General features: G+C 44.0%; 1 protein-coding gene across 3 annotated transcripts in view; it reads left to right on the top strand.

The window, feature by feature from the left end:
• Window positions 1-8,314: 8,314 nt before the first annotated feature.
• Window positions 8,315-11,543, top strand: part of STK4 (serine/threonine kinase 4) — a 95,404-nt gene continuing 92,175 nt past the window's right edge. For 2 of the 3 annotated variants that reach the window (XM_032350559.1, XM_032350560.1), the window contains exon 1: window positions 8,315-8,445. In XM_032350559.1, the coding sequence (XP_032206450.1) occupies window positions 8,411-8,445 (35 nt within the window). In that variant the 5' untranslated portion in view covers window positions 8,315-8,410. The remainder of the gene's footprint in view (window positions 8,446-11,543) is intronic. The other variant, XM_032350558.1, reaches the window with a different exon arrangement.

Genomic DNA, 11,543 nt, shown 5'->3' with positions numbered 1-11,543 from the left:
TCTGGCCCCAAACATGTAGTTATAAAGGTCTATTGGCAAACATGTGGTCTCTGCCCTCAGACATTTAGTTATAATTATTTGTGTAAACCCAACTCACCCAGACTATAAGCTTTCTGAGGGTTGAGTGGCTGTTCCATCTGAATCCACGCAGTCCAGCGCAGGCCCCACACAAGGAAAGAATGAATTTAGTGTGGCGGGGAAACCGACCATGCACATACACTGCTGGTTATTTACTCAACAGCTTCCATCTTTGCTTCCAGAAGTCTGAATTCTTCCGCTCCAGGGAATAAATCAGGATTTTGTTAACCCAATCACAGTAATCTCACTCCCTTTTGCCAATGATTGGTCAGGTGTGGACATACCCCTGATTTGCTCAGCAAGTTACAGGAAGTCTGCTGGGTCCTTATGGGAAAGCTTTTCCTCCCAGATAAGAGATACAGAATTGCAAAATAACTTTTTTTCCTCTCTCTCTTTATGCTTTGGTTACTGTTGGGTTAAGGATATATACCTGGACATGTGGTGGTCATTTTGCAATTGTGAGGCAATAAGCACAGCTATGAAAAACCCATGTGCTGAGGAGGGCAGGAGGAGAAAGATGAAATTGACATTGGTGAGCCATTGAACCAACCCCGGAAGGACTGACTTCTGGACTATTTAATGAACAACAAATGCCATGGTGCCTTAAGCTGCCATTTAGATTTTTTCCCCCCAGTTACTTGGAGATGGATATATTGTAAATGGTATAGCAGACAAGTACACCTGTGTCAAGCTCTATTTTCCAAAAATGACCAAACCAATAATTTCCAGTTCTCTGCCCTCTTCCAGAATCTGGCCACTCCCCCATCCAGAGAGAGAATCTATTTTAGCGCTCTTTGAAATTGCACAGGACTTTGGGGTCCCCTCAACAGTGGAAATAACATTATCTACCTTCCAAGACTATGCCATTAAAAGGCACTAAAGCGTCTTCCCAGCTCGCCCTCACAAATATCCTTCAGCACCTAGCCTTTATCCCGAGACTAAAAAAACCAAACAAACCAAAATGAGAATTCCCCTCTACCCTCAGTGCTAAGTGAACTCCCAGCCAACAGCGGGCACCAACTTATCAGACATGTGAATGAGGCATTTTGGATAAGAATACATCCAGGGGCACCTGGGTGGTTCAGTCGTTAAAGCGTCTGCCTTCAACTTGGGTCATGATCCCAGGGTCCTGGGATTGAGAGACCCGCATCCGGCTCCCTGCTCAGTGGAAAGACTGCTTCTCCCATTCCCCCTGCTCATGTTCCCTCTCTGGCTGTTTCTCTGTCAAATAAAGAAAATCTTTAAAAACAAACAAAAAAGAATACATCCAAATGGTGACTGACCCCGACTGACACCATGGAAAAAGAGATGAACCTTACCTGTGGAACCATGCTCAAATTGTAGATTTATGGGGGGGAGAGAAAGAAATACTGTTGTTTTATGCCACTAAGTTCTGGGAATGGTTTCTTACACAGCAACTGATAAATGGTAATCCCTTCCTACAATGCTTCCCATAAATGCAGGGCCGATAAAAGCAGAACTGAAAGAATTTAGGGGAGGGAGATATTGGGGAGTAGGGGCATAGTGAAAGTCTTTTGGGAGGTGACTTTTTTAAAAACAATTGTATTGAGAAATAATTCACTAGCATATAATTCACCCATTTAAAGTTATGTACAGTTCAGTGTTTTTTATTATGTTCAGAGTTATATAATCATCACCACAATTTTAGAATATTGTCATTATCAAAATGAAACCCCACATCTTTTAGTCATCATACCCAATTCTCCTACTCCATCTCCCCCATCCCCAAGCCCAAGCCCAAAGCAACCACTAATCTACCTTCTGATATATTTGCCTGTTTTGGACTTTTCATGTAAATGGAATCATATGATACACGATCCTCTGTGATTGGCCTCTCACACACAGCTGTGTTTTCCCGTGTCACCCATGGTGTACCATGTAACAGAACTTCATCCCTTTTTATTGCTGAGTAATAGTCCATTGTATACATTTTGGGTGTATTTATAATAAACACATTACATGTATTTATTTATATTATTTATTATAAATACAAATTATAAGTATTATATATTTATATAAATTATAAATATAAATAATTTATATTATTTATTATAAATAAATAAATTTAGTGTATTTATTATAAATACATTACATGTATTTATTTATACATTTGTCAGCTGATGGACATTTGAGTTCTATTTTTTGGACAGGAAGTAACTTTTTTTTTAGGAAGTAACTTTTTGATATTTATTAAGACTTCATCTCTCTGAGTTAACCATCTCATCAAAGACGTATTTAATATGTATGCAGCTTTAATGGGGGAAGGAATAGATATTACAGCTGTAGTCTCCTGAATGAGGTAATATGCACAGACATGATTATTGGACATTCATTTTTTGTTTGTTTAAACATTTCTTTTCAGGGTTAACTGGTAGTTTCTTTTAAATAATATCTCTGCCTTAGTTGGTTGAGATACACTGGTGAGTAAAGTCGTGTTAGAATCAGGACAATCTTATATTTCATTGAACTGAGCCAGGCATAGCCAATACTTTTATATGCTGCTTCCAAATAATGACCCAGTTGGTCTTGGGGAAAGAAATACAGACAGCATCATAATTTGTCAATTTCCAGTTCTGGATGCTTTTCAGTTCAGGTGTATCAGTCATGACCTTATCTGAAAACATACTCCGAGTAAGATGGCTTATGGAAGGGATTTGAAATAAGAAGTTAATTCAGGGAATTGGTTTCAGAGGTGATGGAAGAGCCAAGATGCCAACACGGAACACTGAGGGATCCCAAAGGCCAGCAGCAGCAGGAATACTATGCCCAGGACTTGAATATAAAAAGGAAATGGTGATGATGTGGCTTGGAGTATTGGGGTTGGGGAGCCAATGGCCAAGAAAGAATGCTTGATACATCTTTGGTGCAAAAAGGTGGTTTTATTAAAGCATGGAGATAGGACCCAGGGGTAGAAAGAGCTGCACTGGGGTTATGAGGAGTGACTAATTAAAGACTTTTTTTTGAAGATTTTATTTATTTATTTGACAGAGAGATCACAAGTAGGCAGAGAGGCAGGCAGGGAGAGAGGAAGGGGAAGTAGGCTCCCCGCTGAGCAGAGAGCCCGATGTGGGGCTCAATCCCAGAACCCTGGGATCATGACATGAGCCGAAGGCAGAGGCTTAACCCACTGAGCCACCCAGGCACCCCTAATTAATGATTTTCTGTCTTATGGAAGGGAGAGTGATGTTAGGGCTCCAGGAAACTGAGTTTATAGGTTTCTGGAAATTGTTTTTCTCTCTCTTTTTAAAAGATTTTATGTTTTATTTGACAGAGACAGGAGAGAGGGAACACAAACAGGGGGAGAGAGAGGGAGAAGCAGGCTTCCCGCTGGGCAGGCAGCCCAATGGGATCATTGTGAGCTGAAGACAACACTTAACAGCTGAGCCACCCAGGTGCCCCAGAAATTGCTTTTTTCTTATAAATCATTAAGACAGTTGCAAACTGAAGAAGACTGTATCTTGTATCCTGCATGACTGTGATCTCCATCAGTTAACCATTTTTTCTTCCTTTCCTTTGTTCTAGGGCAGCCGGGATGCCAGAGGAATGTCACACATATCCCACGGGGTGAGGGGTGTGGAGGGGGAGTTGAGGAGTGTTAGCTTGTGCTTTGCCTTCAGTTTGCCTCTGCTCTTTCAGAAGCTGCAGCAGAGTAGGAGCTGGAGCCACGTCAGGATGCTCTAGGAGGAGCTGAAGACAAAATTACTGTTGGATACTTGATCAGAAGCAAAGAAGAGAGAGAAAGACTGGCTTCTCTCTTAGTTTTCTGTCTTTGGTCTCCTGACAGTGAACCCAGCAGAAGTCAGCTGACATGGGAACTTGAGAAGTGAGCTTACAAGGACTGGTCTTTTCCCCCAGGACTTCTTAGAAATGACATCAAAAGTATGAGTCGTAAAAGAAAAAAGTGGATAAACTATACTTAAAAATTAAAGTTTCTGTTCTTTAAAAATGAGGCTGTTGAGAGAATGAAAATACAAACTCCAGAAAATGTTTGTAAATCACATGATAAAGGACATGCCTCTAGAATATTAAAAAAACAACACTAAAAACTCAATAATAAGAGAAGGCAATTTTAAGAAGGACAAAAGACTTGGAAAATACACAGATGACAAGTTCTTGAAAAGATGCTCAACATCATTAGTCACTAGAGAAATACCAATTAGAAACACAGTGAGGGGGCGCCTGGGTGGCTCAGCGGGTTAAGCATCTGTCTTCAGCTCAGGTTGTGATGGAGGCCCCCACTAGACTTCGTGCTTATCAGGGAGTCTGCTTCTCCCTTTCCCTCTGCCCCTCACCACTCCTGCTTGTGCCCTCTCTCTCTCAAATAAATAAGTAAAATCTTAAAACAACACAAAATGAAACACAGTGAGACCCCTACACACCTATTAGATTGGCTAAAATTGCAAAGATCAATCATATGAAGTATAGATGATATAGAGATATTGAAATTCCCATACACTGTTGGTGGAAATATAGTATAATCACCTTGAAAAACAGTTTCTTAAAACAAACTGAGAGTTGCTGGGGGTGGGGAGATAGGGAGAGGGTGGTGGGTTATGGACATTGGGGAGGGTATGTGCTATGGTGAGTGCTGTGAAGTGTGTAAACCTGGTGATTCACAAACCTGTACCCCTGAGGCTAATAATACATTATATGTTAAAAAATAATAATAATTAAAAAAAGAAAAAAAAGTTTCTTAATACATTAACCCAGCTATTTCTCACCTGTTTGTTTACTCAAAAGAAATGAAATGTATGTATGTCCATACAAGCATCTACATAAACGATTTTAAGTTTTATTTGTAGTAACCAAAAGCTGGAAAATGATTACTTTGAGACCATTAGGCTTTGGGGTGGTTTTTTACATAGTGATAGTTAACTAGTACATTGAACTAACTTGCAGTCTTTTTGCTTCTTTACATTGCCCATGTTCAGTGTGACTCTGGCCACAGCTCCTACCTCATCTCCTACCTTTCCTTCTTTATTCTGCTCCAAACACGCCAACTTCTGGCTGCTCTTCCAACATAAGCCTTTGCCTTTTCCCTTGCTGTTCCCTCTGCCTTAAATACTCTTTTAAAAAATATTAGTGTCGGGGCACCTGGGTGGCTTAGTGGGTTAAAGCCTCTGCCTTCGGCTCAGGTCATGGTCTCAGGGTCCTGGGATCGAGTCCCGCATCGAGCTCTCTGCTCCGCAGGGAGTCTGCTTCCTCTTCTCTCTCTGCCTGCTGCTCTGCCTACTTGTGATCTCTGCCTGTCAAATAAATAAATAAAATCTTAAAAAAAAAAAAAATATATATATATATATACTAGTGTGATTTAGTCTCTCATTTCAGTCACATACTGTTTCTTTGTCTATTTGGTTTTGTTGTTTTATTGCCTTTCCCACTTGAATGGAAGATCCACGAGGGAAGAAACTTTATTTTCCTCACTGCCTTGCAGGTAATGCTGTGCTTGGCTCAGAGCAGATACTAGATATGTATTTGCTGAATGAATGAATGAATGAATGACTATTCTGGCCTTCTCAGAGTTCTCCTGATCCTACCAGCTTTGGTTAGGGTCTCATATTATAGTTTTATGTAATTTATCACCACATTAATTACCTGCCTAGCAACTGTATCTTCTACACTGTAAACTACAAAAAAGCTAGAACTCATCTATGTCTTGAGTACTGTTACCCAGCCAGAGCCGACTAGGCATATGGAGCTCAGTAAGCATGGAATGAAGTATGAGTAACCTGTTCATTGGTTCTCTATTTTTTTAAGATTTTATTTATTTATTATTATTATTTTTTAAGATTTTTATTTATTTGACAGAGAGAGAGAGAGATCATAAGTAGGCAGAGAGGCAGGCAGAAAAGAGGGGAAAGCAGGCTCCCCACCAAGTAGAGTCCGATACAGGCCTCGATCCCAGGAACCTGAGATCATGACCTGAGCTGAAGGCAGAGGCCTAACCCACTGAGCCACCCAGGCGCCACAGGATTTTATTTTAGAGCGAGAGAAAGAGAAAATGTGTGCACACGTGGGGAGAGGCGCAGAGGGAAAGGGAGAAAGAACCTCAAGCAGACTCCCCACTGGGCACAGAGCCTGATACAGGATCTCACAACCCTGAGATCATGACCCGAGTCAAAAATCACAAGTCAGATGCTCAACGGACTGAGCCACCCAGGTGCCCCACTGGTTTTTTCTCTTAAGCTATTATCATATTATGGTTCAGGCTGAGGTTTTCTACTTACTTATTTTTTAAAAATTTTATTTATTTATTTGAGAGAGAGATAAGAATGAGTTGGGGGGAGAGGCAGAGGGAGAGGGAGAACCAGAATCCCTGCTAACCAGGGAGTCGGATTTGGGACTCAATCCCATAATCCTAGGATTATGGCCTGAGCCAAAGGCAGCCACTTAACCCACTGAGCCACCCAGGCACCCGAGGTTTGTTGTTTAAATGTTGTATTAAATATAATTTAAAATTCAGTTTGTCAGTCATATTACCCACATTTAAAGTGCTCAACAGCCACATGTGTCTACTGGCACTGGTTTTGGACAGCATATAAATAGAACATTTCCACCATCCCAGAAATTTCTATGGGGCAATGCTGGACTGGACATTCTGTTTAAAGAGAGGGCAATCCTGATGTCAGTCTATCTTTTGGAAAAATCCCAGAAAGGGGATAAAGGAGGGATGTTTGACACTGTGTACCGGTAAACTGATATTTATTTTAAAAAAAGGTTTTCTGAGTACCTACTCTTTTATAGGCACATGTGTGTGGGCAGTGCGGCCTGAACATGAGGTCAAATGAAGAGTGTGCTTTAGGAGAAGTACAGGAAAAGTACCAGGGGATTTCAGAGGTTAGAGGACTGACTTTTTGCAATAGGGACCTGTGACGGCTTCCTGAACTTTGTACAAACTTTTTATCTTTACTCCCTCAGGGCTCCTACTACCATTTGTACAGATTTCTAGTAGGACAAAGTAGCAAATAAAACATGGATTCGTGGAGGCCAGCCCCTCTTGGGTTAAAAACTTTTCTTTCACTAGCTGTGTTTATGAGTCTCCGCTTCCTCACCAGTAAAATGTGGATGGATAGTAACTTCTACCTCATAGGGTTGTTTGAGGATTAAGAGACAGCATAGGATTGTGCCTGACACATATATTCTCTGCAAATGTGGTCCACCCCGTAAGGGGAATGGATCCATTATCCCTATTTTACCATATGGGGTGCCACACCTGGGTGACCCTTAAAGGCGGTTGCTTAGCTGTTAACTTCATGGATGGCATACCTTTGGGAAAAGCAGGACAATTAAAAACTGAAGTTTTCTCATGGAACTTACCCCCCGGGTAAACTGGGTGGAATATGCTTTTCTCAACACTCACTGCGATGGTGGGGGGCAACTGAAGGTTTACCGACCGCCATAGCTGGAACTGAAGCTCTTAGGGGAGAGGGAGCCCGACTCCCACGCCCAAACAGAGGGTATAAATCAGAGGTTGTCCGGTTTGGTGGTGCAGGCTGTGGACAGACTGACCTGTATCTAAATCTCCAAATCTCTATTTTTAGCTATGTGATCTTCACCTCTCTGGCCTTAAAAAAGGAGAGTAATAGTGCTTACCTTGTAGGGTTATTAGGAGTATTAAATGAATTAGTTCTAGTAAAGCACTGAGCATCAAATAATACATAAAATTGGGGATAACGTTATAGGCTTCCTAAGAGGATTAAACGCGAATACAGTTAAGTAAGCACAGGGCAAGCGCTTAATCACGATTAGCTATCTTTATGCCGGCCAGCCGACTCAAAGGTAAGAAGCCCTTAAGAAAGGCGGGTGAGCAATATACAGCCTGATGCTCTGAGACATCCGAGGGCGGTTCGGCCTCCTTATGGAACAAGAATCCAACCGGCACGGAGCGGTAGGAACCCACGAATACCTCCAGGAGTCCCCGGGGCAACGCTTCCCAGAAATCGCGGAGAACCTGGTCGCTTCCCAAGAAGCCTCAGTATCTCGGTCGGAGGAACAAGGGCCGGGCCGCAGCGGAGACGGGATCCCGGCCCGAGACCCGCAAGGAGTACCACGCGGCACCGAAACCGCGCTGCAGAGGGACCACAGTCCGACCGCGGGCGTTCCGCCTTCTGAGGCCGCGCCCCGCGCGCCACGTGACTCAGGCTCCGCGTCACGTGGTCCAGATCCTCGCAGTCCCGCCCCGCTCGCGCGCTGCGCGCCGCTTCCGGTGGGGGCGGAAAGCGGAAGTGTGGGAGGGTCTGCGGGGCGGGCTCGGGGAGGTCCCGGGGGAGGATGGAGCAGTGAGCGGGTCTGGGCGGCTGCCGGCAGCGCCATGGAGACGGTGCAGCTGAGGAACCCGCCGCGCCGGTGAGGGGCCGCTGGATGAGAGGCAGGGGGTGGGGAGAGGGAAAGGCGGGAACTGGCGGAGGAGAGGCACCGGGTGAGCCCCCGGAGGGATGGACGTGCGGGGCCAAGCGATCCTGGCACCTGCTGAGTGGGGGAATCTCCGCCAGAAGGGCGTCCGGCAGAGGGGAGCACGCACCCCGGGGGATAAACGGACTGGTTGGGGAGAGCCCTTGCTGTGTGGGGGGGGATATCCTGGCGGACGGGGGCATTGCTGAAGGGAGCAGCTGCTGAGGGACGTGGGGACAAGTTAGGGAGAGCACCTGCTGATGGCAGGGGCGCCTGGGGGGAGGCCGTGCTAGGATCGATTCATTGAGGTAGGGGGGATGCTGGAGCAGGATGAGAACCCAGAGGGGTCAAAGATACGGGTCAGGAACAAGCAGAGGAAGACTGGGTGGACTTTCTAAGGGATGGTGTCCCACTTGAGGGGTACAGTGGGGAAGATCTGTCGAGGGCAAAAGCTTTACGCCTAAGGGTGAAGGTGTGCCGAGAAAGGTTGAAGGTCCGACAAGGGAGGGCTTCGTGCAGGATAGCATTTAGGAAAATTTTCCGGGTAGTGTCCCCACTCTTGGATGAGGATGACATCTTTCATTCCTGATGCCCCCTGCTTTCCTACTTTTCCTTACCTCCTCCTCAGTTTTTCAAACCTGACAGTGGGAGGTGGATAAGGAGATAAGAGGATATTTTCAAGAAGGGCCAATTGAGGCCCAGAAGAGTTGAGACACAGTCCTGTGTATTTCCTTCTTTGCTGTAGGTCTGGGTCACGACCTGACCAGTCTGGGCCCTTTTTGGGCCTCTATTGTTTTGCATCAGCTCCAGATCCTGCTGCTACCTGGAATTGTTTTAAGTCAAGATCAGGGAGGTGGCTGATCCTAGAAAGTCTGAACTCTGGTGTTGGTTTGAGTTAGATCGTTGATTCGTGCTGTGGACACCAGGGTCTTGTGTCGCTCCTCCACATCTGGAGAAAAAATAGCAGAGATCAACTGAGTCCAGCTTCTCTGGGGTGGCCTTGTAATTAGCTTCTATTTCACAGAGACCTCTGACTTCCTGCAGCAGAATGAGCACTAAAGTAGGAAGTGTTCAGTGTGTGGGAGTGTGGGGCAAAGGAGAGGTGAAGGGAAGGGATCCGCAGCCTGGGCTGCACACTCGGGGTTTGTTTGAAGTACACAAACATGGCAGAAGGCAAATAGCTGGTTGGGATGGACTCATAATTCACCCTAGTGTAGTGTGCTGGGAGGAAATGATAATGATTCTTACACATATGGCACTTTCTGGGTGCCTGGAACCGTTCTCAGTGCTTTCCCTGTCTCCTGGTGAACCACATGTAAATGACCTATAAAAATGGTAATTTCGTGTGGTTCAGCTTATTATGACTCTTTCGATCCTCACAACAATCTTATGATACGAGGTGGTTGTCTCTATAGCTCTATTTTATGGGTGATAAAACTGAGGCACAAAGAGTTTCAAGTGATTTGCGGGAGGCTCCACAGTCAGTCAGTGGCAGAGCTGGGAGTTTAAATCAGGCGGTCTGGTCCAAAGTCCATGCTTTTAACTGTTTCCTCTGTTGCCCTCTCGAAGCACCCCTGTTTCACCGAGCCTGTGAATGTTAGCAGGTATTTGCTACAGCACCATAATGACCCAGTTATAAATGTACACTGGTTATATTTCTTTCTGAAATGTATTTGCTGTTTCTCTGAGGCCTTGGTTTAATTGAAAAAGGGATTAGGAATCTGAGTTTTGTTTCTACCTTTGCCATGTGTTCTATAATCTTGGCCAAAAGCGTAAACCTTTTTGTTTTTTTTGACACACTCATTCCTACACCTTTTGGATTTTAAGAACTTTATTGAGGGTGCAAGAGAAGAGCGTTGCAGGGCTGAATTCTTGAATGACTGGTGCTTTCCTGCTCATCATAACTAGTGAAGTACCTAATCTGGATCAAATTAACTTTGTTACTTGCATTTATTAGGACTTTCATGTCAGTTTCACAAACGGTGATTTTAATAACAGAGATGTATTTTCTTCTAGTTTTCTGGAGGCTAGAAGTCTAAGATCAGGGTGTCAGCAGGATTGTTTCTTTGAGGCCTCTCTCCTTGACTTGTACATGGCTCTCTCCTTCCTCTGTCTTCACATGGTCTTCCCTCTGTACCTGTCTGTCCTTATCTTCTATAAGGACACCAGTCATATTGATTTAGGGCTCACCTCTATGACCTTATTTTACCTTAATTACCTCTTTAAAGGCACTGTCTCCAAATAAAGTCACATTCTGAGGTCCTGGGGCTTAGGACTTCAACATAGGAATTTGGGGAGAGACAAGATATTCATTTTATTATCATTAAAAAAGTCATCAATTTATCTTATATGTTTGTTGTAACCATATCAAATTCTGAATGGAAGGAGTGGTAAGTATACCTAAATAAAATGAGATAAAACAAGAGTTCTGAGATGGGAGAAAGAGGCTTGAGAATTAGCCAAATCTATGAGTAACTGCTTCATAAATACCCTCATTTGTGTTTGGAGCGATAAACTTGTCTTTTCAGAGATGCAGTTGGCATGTGTTTCCAGCAAGGGAAGGGATGGCAGTCTCAATGCAGGAAATGCTCTTTGCGTTCATGAGCTTGACATTTGTGTGTGACTGAGTGGTTCAGGTTGATGGCTTATGTAGGTGATTATGATTTTTAAAAGTGAGCTGGCGTTAGATAATAGTAGTGTGCTGGAGGATGTAGAGGGCATTTCTGGAATGCTTGACTGTCCATGTGGCCTTCTGACTTAGGAGAGGAGCATCTGCTGGTGTTTGGTCCAAGGAGGCTGTGTTGGGCAGACCTCTTTTATGAGCAAGCAATGAAACTACCTAAGGCCTGGGCGAAGTCCCAGCTCAGAGCTGAATCATCAGTCAGGCTGTTCTGTGCTTCTTCCATGAAGACTTACGGTATAAAGTATTACTGAGAAATCCCTTAGCAGAGGATTTTCCGTAGGAATCTTATTTGTTGAGAATCTGGTAATGCTTTTTAGGGTGGAATTCTGTTCTTTTGGAAACTCACAAGGATTGCTGATAGAAGTTTAGG

The sequence above is a fragment of the Mustela erminea genome, chromosome 7, assembly GCF_009829155.1.
Source record: "Mustela erminea isolate mMusErm1 chromosome 7, mMusErm1.Pri, whole genome shotgun sequence".
NCBI classification, from domain to species: domain Eukaryota; kingdom Metazoa; phylum Chordata; class Mammalia; order Carnivora; family Mustelidae; genus Mustela; species Mustela erminea.
Note: the sequence above shows the minus strand (reverse complement) of the source record. Positions and strands in the feature narration are given on the sequence as shown.